The following is a 22,362-nucleotide window of genomic DNA, read 5'->3' as shown; positions in this document are numbered from 1 at the left end:
ATCTTATATTTTAGAACGGAGGGAGTAATAAAAATTACAAATCTTCATCACATTTTCTAAAATTACAAATAAAAAAGTAAAATAACTAGATATTAAGTTTTTAATATTATAGATCAAATTTATATTATTTAAAATCTTTATACATTTTTAAAATATTTTAAATATATTATATTTATACAATAAAAATTATAAATCATCATAAATGTTCTTTTTAATAATTGCATATTTAAAAGTATATTTTACTATTATAATTTAAATAATTTTTAATATATCGAACTGACTTTTTAAAAAAATATATTTAAATATAAATTTATTATAATAATTAATTTTTATTAAATTAATTTTTATAAAATAAATTTTCATCAAATAAATTTTTATAAACTGAAAATTAAACTAAACTGACACTCAATCTGGCTCTCGTCTCTGTTCTCTCGCCGCTCGCAACTCTTGTTGTCTCATCTCTGTTCTCTCAGCCTCAGGCCCTCATTCCGGCTTTTTGCCAGTCGCAGACCGCCACAACCCACCCACAAACCTGACTCTTACTCCTCCAGCAAAGACTGAAGAGAGGCTCTCACACTTCCAGTTGGCGTGCTCGCGTTCTCGATCTGTTCTCTCGGCGAGTCAACATCTCAGATTGTCTATTCTCTTACAGTCTCCTCCAGTGAAGAGAGTCTCTCACACTCCTAGTCGACATCTCGGCTTCTCAACTCTCAGTCGCTCACTTTCAGCTCAATCTCTGCCTCTGTCACTGTGCGAGCATTGTGAGGTCCGTCTTCTGTCTCTGTCTCTGCTTCTTGGCTCTTTTTTGTTTATGTCGTCTGTTCTTTTCAGGCTTTGACCGGATTATGGCACTGTTATTTGATTATCTGTGGCTGTTTTTGATTTTGATGATTTTTTCAACTGTTTGGATTTTATGTACCTAAGTACCTGTTTATTTCCTTCTTCCTTAGCTGTTGTCTGTTGCAAAAGGCTTCATGATATCTGGAAAGAGTTATGAATGTGTATCTTGCGGATGAATAACTTTCCCATAAATTCATCCCTATGAATCTTTATATATTTGTTTGAACCTTCAAATACCCTTTGATTGCACAGCTAGCAAGGAAGACTTGATACTCCTAGTGTCAAGGCCACCATTTCTCATTCTATTGGAGGTGTTGTATATAAAGTACCAGAGCTTGGAAATGACAATATGCTAAAAATAAGTCAGAGGAGTTTGGGCAATGAAGATACAACTCCCATCTCTCAGGTTTCTCCTATATCATTATTGCTCATTCCATTTTTCTATTGCTGTGGGTCGTGAGGTTAGGTGTAGACAAAGGGTATAGGTAGTGTTGGTAGGGGTAATGACTACTTTTTGGCTCTTTAAATCTTTCCTTCCTCCAGAGGGAGGGGAGTTCAGTCTTTTGGAAATTGAGAGAGGTGAAGAGAGTTTTGGCCTCTTGAAAGCCAGGTTGGGTTTAGAGGAAGATCATCTTTCTTCATCATTTTCTCCTTTTGTTTTAGTGCCTATTAGTGAGTTTAAACTTTTTGTGTCTTCTGTGTGAGTTTTCTTTAATTGTGACTCCCTTTCGTTCTTTTGAGCAGAAGAATATCCTGATATTTAATATATATTTCGTGTTAGATATCTACTATTTTGCTTGGGCTCTAGCACTCTCGCTTCTAAAAGACATAGCACATTAAAACTAGAAAAAGCTTGTGCTTCAGGATTTACATCTCCCAATTAAGGGCATAATTTTGTGATAAAGACTTATGCGAGTTTTCTAATTGGATCAATTGAACCTAATATATTGAGAATTAAAAAAAAAATTGAATGGAAAATTTTTCTGTAATGCTAAACACCATTATAACATTAGAATGGAAACAAAGGCTGCTCTAACATCTAAGAATGAAAACCATCCTCCAATCATATAAAAGAGATAATAAGAACACTATAAAGAAAACAAAACAGAACATGAGAACAGGTAAAATCAAAGATTGAGTTAACAACTTGATATATAAATTAAATAAACTCGTCTTGTTGGGTCAAGATAATCAAGTACCTGCCAAAATTGAAGCAAAGCATGCAGGATAGCAATAGTAAAATTTTCTAAATAAGTAGAAGAGAAAAAGATAAGATAGCCCTTGGGCAGAATGATAGAGAAATGAAAAAAATGACCAATAACAAGTTAAGAAATAGCAAGTAGCATAAAAAGAAAATAAAATACTGAAAGTAGAAGCATACGGGAGATAATGATATATGGAAAACAATAGCATCCAATTAGCTAGCAAAAACATCCCGGAATAGCCCCCAAAAAAATTTTTTGGTGTGAATGAAATTAATTTTTTTCTTGCAAATTAATTATTTAAACATAATCAAAGAAGAAAAAGTTATTTCATGTTTAACGTAATATCTCTAGTCAGATTATTCTCTGGTATTTTCTACCCTTTCATCCTTTTTTCAATCTCTCGCCACAGAGACATGAACTGTTATTTAATCTTGTTGATTGTAGGAAGGATGATCAGAGTCAATCAATCTTTGATCGAGTAGTGTCATACACCCTTGTTATAAATAACCCACGATAAACCCAGAAACCAACATTACAGTTACAGATGAGACTGTGGCATTCGTTCAAAAAGAAATAGTGATCACAATATTTCTCGAAACTGAGACATAATTAAAAACAAGCAGTATTGGATGGACAGAAATGATGAAGCTTTTATACTCACTTGTTGACAAGAATGCTGCTTTGCAGAGCAAAACAGAGTAAAACCAAGATTACAGAACCAAGGGAAGGGGTGAGGGACAATGAAGGACCAGACAATGGACTGAAGGTGTGCAGCTGGCCAAGTTTCAACTACCTTCGTGCATGCAACCCTGCAAGTGAGATTTAGAAATGAGGTTTTTGAGAGGGGAGACTTGAGTTTGAGTGCTGCATTTCGCTTGAATCCCAATGAAGAAGGGAAGAAGGCAGGGCTGTACAAAGGATGGACAGTTTGTCTCTTTCATGGAAAGGATTGTGCTAAGCAACCCGTGGTCGGATACAGTCCAGGCAGGACCTAAAGTTGAGCAAGACCATAATTGGTCTATAGGACTAGGAGGCTAGTTTCAGTAGTCCAGTACCGCACTTTGCTTTTTTCCCCCTTTTTCTTCTTTGAGAAGCAATAATTTATTTTAACATAAGAAACTCAATTAAGATAACAAAAACTCTTGTAATCATATAAAATTTATCACAAAACATTAAAAGCTAATTATAACAAATCCATAAAAATCTCCAACGATAACAAAAAGTATTTCAATTATAATCCAAAGGATTCAAATTCATAACAACATTCAACAAACTTCAACATATCTAAACTACATTACAAGAAGTTAACAACAAACTTCAACCAATCATGAAAATTAAAGCCATAATTGTTTATCTAAATAAATACTATCATTCTGGTGTAGTTTTCTTCCACCTTGTATGCTTTTGTTATCCACAGATTCTACCTTGGTATTAGTTCAAAATAAATACTATCATTGTTTTTCTTTCACCTTGGTATTAGTTCTTAAAGAAAAAAGATATTTCATGTTCTTGATCACCACTATTAAACATAAAATTTTCATTCATGGATAAATTAGCACAGTAATCTCATGCTTGACTGATGTGAAAATATCTTGCAACCATGCAAGACCATGTTTATCAATAGGAAGACAAACACAGTTATCACCCCCCCAGAGCTGAATTTACATGACTATAATTTTGAATAGGATGTCAAATTGCAAAACCTTTTCACTAATTTAGATTTGAGAGAGTCAATATGATATCAGTAATCTAAGTTAAGAGGAAAGAATACATGGCTGCTACAATTTGTGAAGAATCCTGGAGAACAAACGTAATATATCTCAAGCAAAAGACTAAATAATGGCTTGCAGACCAAGCTGTTAATAACAATGGCCAAAAGAAGAATCATCAAATCTCCCTACATACACAAAATTAGGATGACAGATCATCCACATTTTAATTCACAAATGGCGTACTACAATCTTTTCCTTTTGTAGCTGTCTGAATTCCCATCAATGCAAGAAAGTAGCAGAAGTTCATGATTAGCTCGAATATCTTATCGATGCAAGCAGTAGAAATATCTCAAATTATCTCTTCACACACATTAAGACAAGAAATTAACAATCAAGATAGTAGTACACAAATCAGACCTTAGAGATAGCAGAACATGAACGAATCACCAATCATAGGCGAGAGGCAATGCGAATCAGAGGCAAAAGGTGAGCACTCGTTGAACAACAGATGGCAGATGTCCCGATCGACAGTGAATCCAGGGTTTTGGCGGAGGGCAGAGGTGAGAGAAGTTGAGAACAAGGCGAGGCTAGGGTTGCAAGCTGAGGCTGTAAGGGTGCGAGTGTGTTCTATGTAGTGCCAATGGCTTACAACAGATGGCAAACGTATAATGGTGTTCTTTGGGTGAGTTTATGTTCATTTTATATATCAAGTTGTTAAATCAATCTTTGATGTTACCTGTTGTCATGTTCTATTTTGTTTTCTTTATAGTGTTCTTATTATCTTTTATATGATTGGAGTATGGTTTTCATTCTTAGATGTTAGAGCAGCCTTTGTTTGCATTCTAATGTTATAATGGTGTTTAGTATTACAGAAAAATTTTCCATTCAAAAGTTTTTTAATTCTCAATATATTAGGTTCAACTGATCCAGTTAGAAAACTCACATAAGTCTTTATCACAAAATTATGCCCTTAATTGGGAGATGTAAATCCTGAAGCACAAGCCTTTTCTAGTTTTAATGTGCTATGTCTTTTAGAAGGGAGAGTGATAGAGCCCAAGCAAAATAGTAGATATCTAACGTGAAATATATATTAAATATCAGGATATTCTTCTGCTCAAAGGAACGAAAGGGAGTCACAATTAAAGAAAACTGACACAGAAGACACAAAATGTTCGAACTCACTAATAGGCACTAAAACAAAAGGAGAAAATGATGAAGAAAGATGATCTTCCTCTAAACCCAACGTGGCTTTCGAGAGGCCAAAACTCTCCTCACCTCTCTCAATTTCCAAAAGACTGAACTCCCCTCCCTCTGGATGAAAGGAAAGGTTTAAAGAGCCAAAAAGCAGTCATTACCCCTACCAACACTACCTATGCCTTTTGTCCACACCTAACCTGGCTACCCACAGCAATAGAAAAATATTGGGAGAATTACTTTAAGGTCCTTGGGAGTAATTAATTGTGTTGAGTGGAACTTGAATGTATTTCTCCCAAAAAATATTTGACGACAGTTTTCCTGTGTCTCTTTTCAGCTCACCATTTAAAAGTTTAAATCACCTTTCATGCATAGCAAATATAATATGATTTCTCTCCTTTTTATTTTTGCTGCTCTCTTGTGACTTACAAGAGGTATAGGCTGTATTCTTTAAGAATCCTGATATGTAGACTACCTTGTTTGTATGAATTCCTCAACAAGTCATGTGCTAATTGCAGAACAACTTGTGATTCTAACTATTTCCAGTCTCATAATATGTGCTAGTTGACACTTATTTATTTGTTTCTTTTTATATTGTTCTTCTTTCCCTTAATACAAGTATTTTTGAGAAGAAATTGAACCATTGTTGTAAATATTTTGTAACATGTGATTAACCAATTGATGCTCTATCATAAATACATGCATACCCATTTTTGGACAGTGTGTGCCTTCTTTTTCATCTATAGATGCACACTATATATGAGTAGTTTGGAAATAGATTTGCATAGAAATGACATATAGAGGAGGACGAGGAGGGGGTTATGGAGGTTGGTGTGGCCATTCATTTGCCAAACCAGAGGCATTTGTGCTTTTTCATGAGGTAGTTTGATCTATCTTTGAGACATTGACTATTCAATTTTTCTTTCATTATCAAAGGCCTAGGATTTTGTGCAGAAATTGAACTTAATAAATATGTTGGACTTTGTTAAATCTAGATTTTGGTGTGTTCTTGACTAAACAAACATATTAGTGCAGATGACAGTTAACCTTAGCTGAGGCAGTCTGGCTGGGGAGGGATGGATAGTGTAGACAAAGAAAGCAATTGTGTCCAGTAATTTGACGATGTGTGCTTCTTGTTGGGTGGTTGAATAATTTATGTAATGAATATACAAAATCTTTTTGACTTGTTGATTGAGATGTGGATAATTATAATGAACTCAGTTTATTCCTAACGAGTTGTTCCAATGGAACTAGATGCAAACAAAAATTAAAACAAAACGGAAGTAGATAAAAACCAAAAATTAAAACAATGAACTCTAGTGTCTTCTGCCAGTCTTGTGTTTTATTATGGATCTGACATCTCAGTAATTCTGTTAAAAAGTTGTGGGAATACTTGTATATCCTGTGATCAATAGTTACTATTAACAACTTACATGGCTGTTCATAACTACAGGATGTTATCTTGCCTGGTGCTAAAATGGATGATATTGATGCCAGTATGAAAAGGTTGCTTAACTGGAATAACAAGTTGAAGAATTACTGGAAAGCCTCTCCTTATTTTCTAGAGGACACTAACTCAAAGAGTAAGCTTAAAATTCTTCTCATATGATTTATGTATCAGAGGAAGTCAATTAGATATTTAAAATCCGTGTCAATTCGAAAATATTTGACAATGTACCATAATTGAAGTCAGAGGTGGTGGGTAACTATAGCACACGATTTCAAGTTATAGACGTCTTTCAGTGTACTCATTGCATGAACTTTGCATTCCTGTTACACCATTACCGTGGCATTTTTCTTTTCAAACTATGCTTATGCAAACAATTCTCGCGTCAAATTCTTGGAATGAATTTTTGTGTCTTAAACATATGGGACAATTTAGAAAGCTGATGCTTCATTTCATGAATATAGAAGCAGGAAACTCAAGTAAATAGTATAGTCTTACAAGTGGAGAGTGAGAAGTGAGGATACTTGCTTTGGACCTAGTGTGTACGCTCTCTGGTGTCTGTATTAGATAAATTCTTTCACTCCAAGGAAGCTAATTAGTGCCACATATCCCATCAGATGGGATTAAAGGGGTCTTGGTATCTAATCTGGTTTGAGGTGCAACCAGATAGACCAGACATAGAGGTTTTTAAAAAATTACTTATTTTCTATTGCATATTTCCCTTTTATTGTGTTAAGCTTCATTTACATTATTTTAATATCAGTCCAAATGTCAGAGAGGCAAAGGCTAGACGTGGAAAGATTTTCTGACTGGCAAAAGACTCTGTTTACTCGCGATTCTCTTTCACAAGTTTTAGAGTTCAAAGATTTCCCTAAGGAGTTGACTCAAGGTATATATAATGGAATACATACAATAGCCATGTTTTGAATTCCACAAATATATTACACTTCTAATCTTTTAGGTTCATTTTGATGAAGATTCACCAAATCGCCATATGGTATTCTTAGGTAAAGCAAGACGTATGTCAAAGCGGAAAAATTTCCTGTGGAATCCAGAGTCAGGTTTGATGATTTCACTTGCATTTTGTTTGTATTTATTTGTTGAAGTTGTCAGTTGTTTGCTAATTTGAGCCATGTATTCATTTTAACGTTTGGCACAGAAGTTCATCTTTATAGTGCAAATAGATCTCTCCCTCTTAAAAAAATCACGAAACTTCTATTACTGGTTCTATCACATATATATACATATAATTGAGTTATTTTGAAAAATAAACAGTATATTTTAATGGCAAATTTTCCATGAAAAATGCAGTAAGATACATAAATGTTGCAGAGCTTCACCTGCTGCCAAAATTGGTTTCCAATGAATAGATTTTGTCACATTGTGCGGGATTTGCATTAAGTGTGAACTTTGGCTTTTAGGCATATCCTTCTTAACTTATGATAGAATTATATTATAGACACATAGACTTGTGATGTTGCATAGGACTTATTTAAGATGCTTATGTGACAGATTTGAAGGCACTAGATTTCTTTGAACAGCTTGAGAAAAAGGCCCAGGTAAAGTACCTCAGCTTAAAATATCTTGCCAACATTTTTCCATGGTAACATAACGGTGGTCAGTGGTCACAGTTCTCGTCCAATGGATTCCTTATTTAATTTGGTACCAGTTCAGTCTATACTACTTGGAGGTGGTTTGGTAGCGTTTTTTTAATACTTTTAAGTAGCATTTGGATTTGAATTTTAGATTAGAATCTCGTGTTTTAAGTTTCACATTTAAAATTCATGTATTTAAAATCCTTTGGTTGCATAGTTCAAAAAAATTCAAATGAAGAAAAAAGATGAGTTAATATTCCAAACGAAAATGAAAAATCAAGAGTGATGAGTTTACCTTTATTTTTTAATCAACAAGAAATGAGAAGAGATGAGAATTATAGAGACATTAATATTGAAAATACGAAGAGAATAAGAGACTTGAATTTCAAATGATTAAGGTGTAGAGAGAATTTTAAAGGATTTGTATTTGAATAAAATTCTAATCCATAATTTTTTTTCCCCAAATGATGGATTTGGTTTAAATCCAAATCTCCATTAATTTTAACACACCATTACTCTTTTCTAATATAATTTTGGTTTAATAAATGAAGGGGGGATGGTTCCCTCCTTGTCAAATGTAAACTTAGTCCTGTGCCCTTGACCAATATTGTAAGAAATAGTGGGTCTGATCCAATGTAAGATGATATTTGCATTTACCGATGTGAAACAGTATAGGCTACTTCACTTGTGCAGTGGTTCCCAAATCCTTTGTCAATGATTCTTTTTTCTACTGGGTCATGAAGATAAAGGTGAAAAAGAAAAGAAAGAAGGGGAAAATGAAGATGATGATGAAAATGCAGAAAATGAGGAGGGCGAGGAAGAACTTAGTGATGATGACTATAATCAGGTTCTGCAATGGCCTCGACTTTGATGTCATAATTTTCTGTCATATTATTATCTTATTGACTCTTTCAAAATTAGTCTGCTTTTTTGTTGCAAATTCCATTCATCAGCAGCCAATGTAAAACTTTGTTGAATCTATCATGAACATGGACAATAGACGTTATAATGTTAATGCTAGGTCGTTGCCCGTAAGTAACGCGCTGCATGGCTCGAGTACAGTGATAAGTGAGTTAGAGCCGCTGCATCGGCGCCCGGATGTAGTGTTAAATGAGCAAGGGCTACTACGTCATTCTGGACGCACGCGGCTAAAGAAGTTAGTCCATAAGAGCAAATTTAGATTTGGTACTTGGAATGTTGGGACATTAAATTGTAAATCTGTAGAGGTTGTAGGGGTTATGATTCAAAGGAAAATCAATATCTTTTGCTTGCAAGAAACAAAATGGTGTGGAGAAGAAGCTAAGGATATTCAAGGTTTCAAACTTTAGTATACAGGAAAAGTAAGTGCACGCAATGGAGTAGGCATCATTATAGATAAGGAGTGGAAGAACGTTGTAGAAGTTAGCAGAATTGGAGACAGAATTATTTCCTTAAAAATGATAATTGGACGTGAGACTATTAATATTGTTAGCGCTTATGCGCCGCAAGTCGGGACAGAAGCCAGTCTTAAGGAATTATTTTAGGAGGATCTGGAGGGGTTGATTCGACACATACCATAGAGTGAAAAGATTTTTATTGGAGGAGACTTTAATGGACATGTCGGGAGGGAAGCTGGTCAGTATGCGAGGGTGCATGGTGGTTTTGGTTTTGGAGAGCTAAACAATGAAGGACAAACTCTTCTTGATTTCTCATTGGCGTATGATTTTAAGATTGCCAACACTTGTTTCAAGAAGAGAGATGAGCATCTCATCACTTACAAAAGTGGAGCCTCAAGGTCACAGATTGATTTTCTTTTGGTTAGGAACATAGATAGAAGACTTTGTAAAAATTGTAAGGTGATCCCCGGAGATGCTGTAATGACACAACACAGGGTCCTAGTCCTTGATGTGTGTATTATGAGTAAAATCCAAAAACGTCGACAAGTAGTAACACCAAGGATTAGGTGGTGGCAATTAAAAGGTGAGAAGCAAGATATTTTCAAGCGAAATCTTTTGGATAAAGGAATTTGGGAATCTCAGGGAAGTGCTAACATCATATGGGAGGATATGGCTAAAAAGATACAGGAGGTTGCAAAAGTAGTTTTGGGAGAATCGAAAGGTTCTAGTCCGAGAGATAAGGAGACTTGGTGGTGGAATAATAGTGTACAAGACAAAATCAAGTATAAGAAGAACTGTTTTAAAGCCATACATTTGTGTAACAATGAGGAAAATTGAGAGAGGTACCGTATGGCTAAAAAGGAAACTAAGAGAGCTGTGGATGAAGCTTGTTCTAAAGCTTTTGAAGAATTTTATAAGAACCTTGAGACGAAGGAAGGAGAGCAAAATATTTATAAGATTGCCAAGAGTAGGGAAAGAAAATCAAGAGATCTAGAACAGGTAAGGTGTATTAAGGATGAAGAGGGAAGAATTTTAGTTACAGATGATGAAATTAAAAATAGATGGGAGACTTACTTTTCTAAACTTTTCAATGATGGAAAGGATTCATCTAGTAACTTGGAGGATTTAGTAACTGGTGAAGGAGAACAAAATTTGTCATTTTATCGAATAATACGTGATAAGGAGGTAAAGGAAGCTCTTAAGAAAATGGCAAATGGTAGAGCCAACGGACCTGATTGTATATCTATCGAAGCGTGGAAATGTTTAGGTGAAGAAGGGGTGAGATGGTTAACTAAGTTATTTAATGTGATTTTACGGTCCAAGAAAATGCCTGATGAGTGGAGGAGAAGTACATTAATTCCTATTTATAAAAATAAAGGGGATATTCAGAATTGTACTAACTATAGAGGGATTAAACTCATGAGCCACACAATGAAATTGTGGAAGAAAGTAATTGAGCATAGGTTGAGATTGGAGACAAGTATTTCTGAGAATCAATTTGGTTTTATGCCAGGTAGATCAACTACAAAGGCGATTTATCTACTAAGGGGATTAATGGAAAAGTATTGTTGTAAAGACAAAGATCTACACATGGTTTTTATTGATTTGGAAAAAGCTTATGACCGTATACCAAGAGAAGTGCTTTGGAAAGCGTTGGAAAAAAAAGAAGTATGGATTGCTTATATTAAAGCCATACAAGATATGTATGAGGGGGTAAAAACTAGTATAAGAACGCCTAGTAGTCAAACAAAGGATTTTCCTATAAAGATTGGACTATATCAGGGATCATCTCTGAGTCCTTATTTGTTCAACTTGATTTTAAATGTTTTGACGGAACATATTCAAGAGGAAATCCCGAAATGTATGCTCTTCGCGGATGATATAGTTTTTATAGCAGAGACAAGAGAAGAGGTTAATTGCAAAATTGAGTTATGGAGGAGGATATTGGAGTTGAAAGGTTTTCGTCTGAGTAGAAGTAAGACGGAATATTTATATTGTAAATTTAGTAAAGGACTATTCGACAATAATTTGAAAGTGAAATTGGGAAATCAAATTATACCTCAAGTGGAAAAGTTTAGATATTTGGGAGCCATTATTCAAAATGATGGCGAAATCAGTGGAGATATTTCACATAGAATTCAAGCTGGGTGGTTTAATTGGAGAAAAGCTAAAGGAGTTATTTGTGATCGTAAGGTGCCTAATAAACTTAAAGGAAAGTTTTATCGCACTGCTATCAAACCGGTAATGTTATATAGTAGTGAATGCTGGGCTCTAACGGGACAGCAAAAGCATAAAGTTGGAGTAGCAGAGATGAGAATGTTACGATGGATGTGCGGACATACTCGTAAAGATAAAATTCGAAATGAGCACGTACGTGAAAAAGTGAGGGTGGCACCTATTGAGGAAAAAATGGTAGAAAATCGGTTGAGATGGTTTGAGCATATACAAAGACCAAGGGAGGCACCAGTGAGAAGAGTGGAACATATAACTTTGAGTCCGATTAAGAGAGGTAGAGGAAGGCCTAAGAGAACACTCTTGGAAGTTGTTGAGCGCGATCTCTTAATTAATAATATTTCTAAAAGTTTGATAAATAATAGAGCACAATGGCGTCTTGCAATCCATGTAACCGACCCCACCTAGTGGGATAAAGGCTTGTTGTTGTTGTTGTTGTTGTTGTTGTTGTTGTCCATTCATCAGCAGTTACCTCAAATCCCTCATTCTCTTACGATAACCATGGGATGCCTTCTTTTTCCTTTTCCATTAAATCACATGGCAGTATAAACTTAAGTTTTGACTTTTGAACAATTATATGAGTGCTTGGCGCTTACACCATGTGTTTTGCAATTTTCCTAACGTGGCATACAAGAGGCTTAACAATTTCCTGTAGTTTGAGGTTTATTGTTGAAGATTGATGAGTCAAGTCACTAATTCAGAAATTCTCTTTCTTTATGTCTTTTGCAATATAAATTGTAAAATTGCAAAATCTATGTTTATGATTTTGTGTTGAAAAGCTTAAATGAGAAAACAAAATGTTCAACTCGAACTAATACCTTGCTCTTGCAGAATGAATATTTGGACGATGATGAAGATGATTACAATGATGTGGATGAGGGGGAAGGTATTGTCCGCTTGAACATCACTTTAGTGGTTAATTGCAAGTGCCATTTCTTTTTTTAATTCACTTTGATCATCTTCTATTTGAATATTTAGCTTTGGCGTTTTTCAGTGTCGTCAACTTCTAAATATTATCATGCTTAACTCTCCTTTTCACTTATTGCAGATGAAGGCGTCTACTAAGAATATCTGGAAAATGATTTTCTGCCCCAGATTTTGAGGAAAATATATTGAACAGTGGTTTTAACCAGGCTAGTGGGCATGCAGGTTAGGGTCAGTATTTCGGGTGGGGTGGGTATATTCGAGCTGGGTTTTAAAATACATAAATATATAAAGCTCATGTAGTTAAGCCTGAATCTACTACTTTAGCCTTTTGGGTTAGTCCAAATTGTTGAATATTATTTTATTTTTTAACAAATTTCAATTTTTATTATAGAAAATTAAAGTTTTTCAATCAACATAATATAGCATCTTTTTTCCCCTATCCTTGTCAAAGTGGGATCAAACATAAAGCATTTGAAATAACCTTGTGTTTTGTTTTTACTTAATATTTTTTAAAAAGTACGGAACAAACAGTTATTAGAATATTAAAATTTTATTTATGAATGTGAAATATGCAAACTTGGGTATTCGGGCATCCCATGCAAATTTGGGTTTGGCTTGGATTTTTTTGAGCTTATTTAGGTAGTTCCAATAATGGAATAAATTCAGCATAAAAAAAAAATTCTAAATTCAAACTCAGTCCTAAAATTTTTCAGCCTAACCTGTTTGGTTCAGATTACTGGCTCAAACGCAGGTTGGGAGATTGTTTGATTGGCCAGGGGCTGCAGAGGAAGTATTGATAGGGAATGATATGGTTTTCCTCAGAATTGCTGATAAAAAAAAACATATCGCATCATTTGGAATAGACCACAGAAGAGAGAGTCTAACATTAATTTATATCGCCAGCATGTTGGATATATATTTTGGGTTACAAATGATTACGGCATGAAAACATGGATCATCATGTTTTCAAAATATACACCATTAATCAGGAATGTCTCGGCAATCAATTTTTTTTTTCCCCTCCTTTTTCTGAACTTCTGTTTGTTAGAGTTAATTCATAGTCCACGTGTACTGTCATTAAGTTATATGTACAGTTCTAGCAAATGTTCTGTTAGTGTTAGTTGTAACTGACTGTACATGTGGATGTATGTTGATGCCTATAAACAATACTTTGCATGGTTCTCAAATCATCTCATCTGAGCCATTTCACCTTCGTCTCTGTACTTTTCATTTTGTTTATCTGGAAAACGTGAGCTTATCATATCAGCAATACATTCTATTTACGTGAGAATAATTTTGATTTGGAAAATATGTTGTGGGATTAGGTTCTATCAATTTATATTGTGATGGCTTATTTTATTTTTATTTTGATCGTTAACACCACAATCTTTATTTTATTTTATTTTTATGTTGTAGTCATTATTATTGAGATTGCATTTTACCAACATTTGTAATCATAATTCTTGATTAGAAAAGTGATAAGTGAATTAATCAAATAATGTACCGGAAAAAATAGTATAATTTCTTTTACAAATTAGAAATCTCAAGTGGGTAATAGTATCATGTATGATATTCATATTTCATGATGCTATTTTTTTACCAGCTCCATAATGTTAATTCATAATATTATTTAAAAACAATATATGAGCTTGCAATAATCATTTGTTTTCTAAAACTTGTAGTGCACACCACTACAAGAAAATAGAAAATAGAAAAAGATACAATCAAAATACAAAAAGGAGAAAAAAACATGAGAAAATGATAATAAAATATTTTTAAATTATATAAACAACAATTTGATCTTTAAAATTGTCATTAATGAATTAATATAAATGATTAAGTTATTCTTGATTTATTATATTATTGAAAGGTGGCAAATAATAAGTGTCAATCACAAGTATTATTTAAATAATTACAATTTTTTTTAAATTGTAAGCATGCAATAGAAAATTAAAGTTCGCATTTTAACTTGATATTCCTAAAGTTGTGATTATTAAAGAAATATTAAAAATAAATTTAAAATGCAAACTTATAATTTTTTGTTGCAATCTAACGATTTTATAAAAGAAAGTTGTGCTTATTTAAAACATGTCTTGTGATTGGCATTTATTATTTACTATACTTCAGCAATATAATGAATCAAAGATAATTTGATCATTTATATTAATTTATTAATGATAAAAAATTTCTAAAAACTTTAATATAATTATACTATTTTGAGGGATCAAATTATCATTTATATAATTTTAAAGGATTTTTTTTTGTCATTTTCGTAACAAAATTAGCACAATTTATTTCAAATAAATATTTTCAGAAATGAAGAACTGTAATGCAAGGCATAATTATAATGACAAAAGAACAGACATCCCAAATAGACTCAAATCAAATTGAAACAAACATGCCGTTACAATAATGAATATTTTCTTTGACTTGACTACAATTCATGGGCCAATTCACTAAATCTTATTGCTATTGGTCATATATATAATTCAACCAAAGAAAAATGTCATTCTTTTTCATAAACCCCACCAAAGAAAAGCTTCCAGTATGACAAATCAAGCTCAGATTTCAACAATTGTAAGGATCCTCTGTATAAGATCATCACAAATGGTTGTCTCTCTTCAAATTAGTTTCCTTATCATGAACCCGTTGCAGATAGCCATCACCTCTTGCAAACACTATTCAAGCCTTTCACTATTTCCATCAGAAAACATGACAAACAAAACCAAGGAAAAATATGCATTCATAAGACTCCCTATGCATTATCTGATTTGTCTACTGACATTGTAGATAATTCATGACACGAGAGAGGGACGATGATGTTTGGAAGTTAAATTACTACATTGCCATGAAACATATACTAGGACAATTTTAAACAATAACTAGGCAAAAACGGACCCAAATGTTTATTCAAACAAACAAACAAGGTCATGATACAATCGCTCTCCAATCCCTTTTCATATTTGACAGCATGTACAGCCTGTAAGTCTTTGAAAACAGTAAAGCTTGTAAGTCTTTGAGCTGTTCTCCACGGTGTACCTGGTGTCAAGCGGATGTTGAAGACATACTACAGAGACTGCAGCTGTGCCCAGCAGATTTGGAGATCAATTGTGCATCATAGGTATTACAGTCAGTTCTTTAATACTCATATGGAAGACTGGTTTGTTTTTAACTTAAAACATTACTTGGGGAAGGAGGGCGGGATTAATTGGGAATTTTTATGGGGGGTTGCTCTCTGGAAATTGTGGAAATGGAGAAATGAATGCAGCTTTGAGGAGGCTTTTCAAAAACCTATGAATCCCCTCAATGAAATATTGCATGCATGGAAGTTCTATGTGGATAATGAAGAAGTAGAAGAGCCCATCACTTCAATGGCTCAAACTCAACTCGATATTTGGGAACTACCCCCAATAAATTGGGTGAAAATTAATGTTGATGGTGCAACTGCTTTAGGGAGTTAGAAAGCTGGATGTGGGGGAGTTTTACGTGACCATAATGGTCATTAGATAGACGGTTTTTGTCACAACCTGGGCACGTACAGTGTTTATGAAGCTGAAACATGGGCTGTATTGAGAGGTCTGCGAATAGTATGGGACTTTGGTTTTAAACACGTTATTTTGGAATCAGATTGTAAGAATTATGAACGAAAGAGATTCTTAAATATGCTCAAGTGGAAATGGAACGTTAGGATTCATTATGTGCACTGAGAGCAGAATCAAGTAGGCCAAAGAGGCTATTGACTGCTCTTCTTTGTTTCAGGTTCCTCCTGAGTTCTTAAGGAGCTTGCTTGCTTCTGATTTTTTGGGATTTCCATCCCCTATGATGTAATATTCTTGTAGTTTGGGCTTCGCCCTTCTTGTGTGCGCGCGCGTGCGCGCGTGTGTGTAACACTAATATGTATCCATGAATGCTGCAGTGGCACATTATCTGCCGTACTTATTAAAGTTCTCGAATTTTCATTTACAAAGGCGCTAAAAATAGAGGATCTGCCAAGGTTGATACCAAAATGGTATGGATATAAGGTAACAGGATGGGAAATCTTTATTTATTTATTTATTTATTTTAAAAAAAGGCGCTTTAGTCAATGGTCATAATGCATGCCAATGTTAGACTTATAGAAAACATTGAACAGCATGCCATAGTTGTGATAATTTGTGGTATTTTAGCCTAGATAATTGTATGTGCAATGAATTTATTATAAGAGGCTAAAATACTAATGCAAATGTATATTAGATGTTAGTACTTAATGGAGTTGTTTGCAACGCTAAATGGCCACTCGTGATAAAATGTGTAATTATAGTCCTTTGATTACATGTGGGGTTTGGATGGCAAATATGTTCCTGGAATGTAAGAATGTTTGTATGAATACTCAATTAGCTATATGTCAGTCCCTAGGATGTGGTTCAAATAAGGCTAATGGCACCTAGCCTGTGTTTAGGACACCTTAGGGTTGGTTGTTTTGAAAAGAAATTGTTTTGTACTCAGGTATCCAACTTTTAGATGGGATATTATTTTGGTGTAAAACTGGTTCCATTAACTAGGTAGCTAAGTTAGTTATGTGTAGGCATTTAAATTACTCTAATCAAGTGTTGGATGATGAAATTATGCATGCCTGAATTTAGCTTCGAGTGATATTCTACTAGCAAAAGTTGTTATCATATGCCAGCATGATGCACCACAGTACATGGCACATAATGCATCTAATCGCAGCACATTGAAGGGTTAGTAATGGCATGCCTGGCGAATGACACTTGTGCTGTGGCAGATAGACCAAAATAGGGGAAAATAACATTTTGTCCCTATTTCAATATTTTAACTTTCTTTATTATTTGCCTCACTTCTGAATTGATTTTATACTCTGATTTAATATAGGTTTGAGCTCAAACAATTTAAAAAGGATTTTATTGGTATCCTAAGTTTTAAAAATGTTATTCATAAACTATGGTTTAATTTTTTTATCATGGTAAGCTAAAGGTGATTAGTCAATCCCTAATTGTCATGATAGGGTGTCTAGTGTTTATGTGTTTTGGTAATGTTTGGTTGGACAGTACAAAGGTGATACATATTACCTTTGTAATATCCTAAGTTTTCAGCTTAAAACTTTGAGTGTTTAAGAAGGGTAAATGGGTCAAAATATGTTATTTATAAATTAATGGTGTTTTTGGGACACTAATCAAGTTATTGGATCTTTGAACAGCCTTGAAAATGAGTTAAGATGATGTATAGATCAACCAGGCTTGAATGGGAGGTCAAAGTGGCACAAGGTAAGGCACGCATATTGCGCCGCGGCACACGATCACTTTCTAAGCTAAATCAAACGCGAAATGTGTTTGATTTCAAAAGAGAGAAAAGAGAGAAACAAGAGAGAGGTGAAGGAGGAGGACTTGGGGTATACTAAAACTTCATGTTGGGAGCATTTCAAGAGCATTTTGAGCAAGAATCACCCTTAAGTAACCTTCCTCTTCCTCTCCTTCCTCTTTTATGTGAAATTTCTAAGATTTTGTATTTTTCTTGGGTTATACCCGAACCCATTAGTTTAGTTAAGGTCTTGGAGAGTTAAATCAAGTTTCTAAACCTAGTTTTATGGATTGTGTAGTGATTTGAAATTTTTGGTTAGAGTTTGGACGAACCCTAAGTGAAAATTGAGAGTTTTGTAACAATGTGGGCAAATGATTGGTGATATCAGTGCGTTTGGGTGTTAAAGGAAATTAATGAAGTGTGTTGGAAAGGTTGATGTTGAAAAAATAAGATTTTTAGGTAGAGCCGGTAATTTGGGCCAAGCTCGACGGGCCAACCCGAATCCGCCCGAAAAATTTAAGCCCGAGCCCAAAAAATAATAATTTTTTATTATTCGGGCCTATTCGGGCGGCCTGAATAGACCCGAATACCCGAATAGAAAAAAATAATTTTTTTAAAAAAATATATAATATAATAAATATTAATTATTTTTAAAGTTTTATATTATTTTATTCTAAAATACCATATATTTGAGTGTATTACTATAGTTATTTTTTAAAAATAAAAATATTTATATTTTCTTATTTTTATTATTTTTAATTAAATAAAATATCTCAAAATAATAATTAAAATATATTTTAATATTGATTTTTATATTTTAAGACTCAATTTTTTTCAAAATAAAAGTTAAGTCATATACACCATTTTCTTGTCCAAAAAATTATATTTTATATTTTTTATAAAATAATTAATTAATTTTAAATTAAAAAATAATTTTAAAAATAAAATTTGGACATGTATGAATTCCTGACTCTACTACTAAACAAACATAATAAATAAAATAATATTTTTAAATAATTATTTAATTATCATTCATTCCAGACTTGGTTAAAAATTAAGAATGAACTAAAGTAAATACCGTTTGTATATACTATATAGGGCTTAAATAATACAAAAGGTTAAAGAAAAAAATTTAAAAAAATAGTGTTTTACCCATAATTAAATGATTTTTTATATAATATAATGATGGCTATTTTTCTTATATTCTTAAAAATAAAAAGTACAGTTTATCTAATGGTTATTGAAAACTTTAAGCTAATTAGGGCAATGATTTTAAATTAGTGATTTAACCGTAGTTGAATTGAGATTGACTTGATCATAATTAAAATAATATAATTCAATTAAAATTTATAAATATTTTTATATAACCATGATAAGGGTAATATTTAAACAAATAAGACTTTAATTTATAAATAAAGGAAACATTCATGAATAAATTGCATATAATATAAAATAATAATAACAGAGCTACTTAATACTTAACTACAAAGTTAATAAGTTATTATTATTTTTATTCCTTTCAAGTTAAAATAATATTTCATGCTTAATAAAATTATTTAAAAATTAAAATTGATTAAAAAATGAAGAAAAAATATTTTTAAAAAAACTTTCGAGTATTCGGGCCGGCCCGAATAAGCCCGAAGCCCGAAGACGTTAGGGCCGAGCTTAGCTATATAGGCTTTTTAGAATGAGTAGGATTCTTTAAACTCAATCCGAATAAGCCCGGCCTGAATAAGCTTGGCCCGCCCAAATTACCAGCTCTATTTTTGGGTATAATGAGTATCCAAAATTTAGTGACTTAAGGGTTTAATTAGAACGATAATTGATAACTATCATTAAATCGTGCAGATTATATATTGCTCGAGTGTTGTTATACGTGTGGACCTTATGGAGCACATATTTTGACCATGGTAACCCTTTTTGTGATAAAGGGTTGAAGTAACGAAATAATTTATTCTATTTAATTAAGTGTTTAATTGTTTGTGAGTAAATGTGTAATTTTAAATACTTGTATTTGAAAGTGTTGCATATTGTGAAATGGGAATTTTGTACATAGAAAATGACTTTAAAAAATAATAAATTTATGAAAGTATTGTTATATGTGTAAAATGGTTTGGGTGTAAATATATGAATTTCATAAAAAGAATGAGCATGATCATGATAGGAAGTGTGAGTTCACTTGTAGGAAGGAGTAGTGAAAGTTCATATGACATTTATCTCCTTAGTACCTAGTAAGTATGATGTTAGAGATTATCTCCTTAGTACTCACGTAAGGTACAATGTTGGAGATTTACACTCTTCAACATAAGTGTGATGTGATATTAGAGTGATGACACCTCGAATTATGTGTGATAGGGGAAACAATAGTTTGGAAGTGGGATAGGACATCTTTGGCCTAGTGATCCTACCACTGAAGGTGAGTTCGAGCCATTGTGTATTTGTACTTGATCTATTAGAGCCTTTGGTTTTAGTCAGGGTGATATGGAAGCTCAGATTATAGAATGATCGTGCTAGATTAGAAATGACCTATGATTATGGAAAAGTTTATGTTAAGTTTTACTTGCTTATATTTATACATGTTAATTGATAGTTGTGAATTATTCTATTACTAAGAAGATTGAAGAGCTTCGATTGTATAATTTTTCCCTTATGTTTTGGTATTATAACGAATAGATTATGAATTCTATGCCAACTTAGGATCATACTATTTTGTAATCACTTACATGAGAATTGCATAATGTGTGTATCTCGGCCTAGAATGATGTGTCTATATTGAAATTGTCATGTGAGGTAGAGATATTAGTGCAAGTGATATTTTTGTATTGGTTATTTGTTTGTTGGGCCAAAATGATAATTATGGTGAATTATAGACACCCCTTGAATTCATTACGGAATTGAAATTTTGGTGGCCAAATTGTTTATGGACTATTATTGTTGTTGTGATATAATTGGTCTATCAGGTGTGTGATCCATTTGAGTTAGTCCAAATAGTTTCAAAATTATTGGCACTAGGTTGTGGGTTTTGAATACCCTTGTGTGTGTTTTGATTTAAAAATAGATCAATTTAGGTTCGGGTGTCCAACTTTTAAATGGTTGATTATTTGAGTGTAAAACTAGTGCCAATGGTTAGAGGGCTCGAAAAGCTACAAGTAGACACTTGAATCGCTCAAATTGGATGTCAAATGGCGAAATGGGGTGCTTCAAAAATTAGATCTAGATAGCTGTCATGACAACAGTGATGTGTCGCGGTGCAAGTTATGTGCACCGCAGTGTATTGGACAGTAAGAACCTTGGGCTCTTTATGCCATCTGCCAAGGTGGACGGATGGATGGCACATGCACTGCGACGGATGGAGCAGTATTAGGGTAATAAAAAAATCTCTTTTAGTGCTTGTTTGAGAGGTTATTTGACTTTCTTGCTTCTACTAACTTTTATGACTTGTTTTAAATCATGGTTGAGTTTAAACGTCTTTTCAAAAAGAGTTTTCTTAAGATCCCATTATTTATACTATTCATTTCTTTCTTGGGTTGTGATAACTTTATTTAGGAATTTTAATAAATCTTGGTTATCACAATAGTATTATTCAAGTGTTGTTCTGGTAATGTCAAGGCAGATATTACGACCTACCTAACATTGAATCCATTCATATGTTTGCAATTCCATGTGGATTTCTATTATCTCCAAATTAGGGTACCATTTTCTGTCACGCATATATCATGCTAATTTTGTTATTTATTTATTCACAATGCTCAAGAATAACATTTAGACATATGCTTGAGTTTTCAAAACCTACTTAAGGTGAAACAACACATGTCAATATACATTCAACATATCAATTATCATTAATAACTTATCATTCACGAATTTCATTAATCAACTTACTAAATCAAAACCCCAATGTGATCATCTATCACAACCAAACTAACTTCTACTAGCTTATTTAATCCTTTACAAATCTAAATATCACTATTAATTGCTCCTATAGTCATCATCTCAATCAAATAGCTTTAGGGTTTACACAAAAACTCCTTATAAAAACTCTATCTAAGACATAATCCAATTATCACTTCTCTTATATTTCTTACAACCAAGGTGTATATAATCATCTTTTAATATCATTTAACTCCCATTAGCTTTAATAATACCGACTATAAATCCCCACAATCCAAAATCATCACTTTTATACCTAAGGTTCATCCAAAATTAAGAACCCAACCATATAACTGTGTAAAATCACTAAATTTTGGTTTAGAAAACTTAAGCAACCCCTATTAGACCCATTTAAACCAATAGGTTTGGACCCAAGCCCTTATAACTAAAAATCATCATTTCCCAATACAAAACCTAACTTTAAAAATGTGTTGGAAGAAAGAGGGATGAAAAGAGATTATTAGTTTAGCAATTTAAAGTCAAAAATCTTCTTATAACTGAGCTTGAGTAATGCCCTAGTAGAGCCACAAAATGCTCCCTCCATTCCCTCCTTTTTCCTTTTTGTTGTGAGCAACATTCAACTTAAATGTCACAATCTAAGCCATT

At 33.2% G+C, this 22,362-nt stretch overlaps 1 protein-coding gene across 1 annotated transcript; it reads left to right on the top strand.

Annotated features, from left to right (window-relative positions):
• Positions 1–420: 420 nt before the first annotated feature.
• On the top strand, positions 421–13,718 carry LOC129285469 (uncharacterized). The gene is made up of 9 exons (XM_054921189.1): positions 421–766; positions 6,405–6,534; positions 7,162–7,287; positions 7,376–7,459; positions 7,911–7,957; positions 8,737–8,840; positions 12,433–12,487; positions 12,650–12,750; positions 13,261–13,718. Exons 2-8 carry the CDS (start codon positions 6,429–6,431, stop codon positions 12,701–12,703), a joined length of 576 nt encoding a protein of 191 aa, XP_054777164.1. The 5' UTR covers positions 421–766; positions 6,405–6,428; the 3' UTR covers positions 12,704–12,750; positions 13,261–13,718.
• Positions 13,719–22,362: the final 8,644 nt, after the last annotated feature.

This window comes from Prosopis cineraria, unplaced genomic scaffold, assembly GCF_029017545.1.
Source record: "Prosopis cineraria cultivar Desert tree isolate PC_DT_omini unplaced genomic scaffold, ASM2901754v1 PC11, whole genome shotgun sequence".
Lineage (NCBI taxonomy): Eukaryota > Viridiplantae > Streptophyta > Magnoliopsida > Fabales > Fabaceae > Prosopis > Prosopis cineraria.
This window is presented reverse-complemented; position numbering and strand designations above follow the sequence as displayed.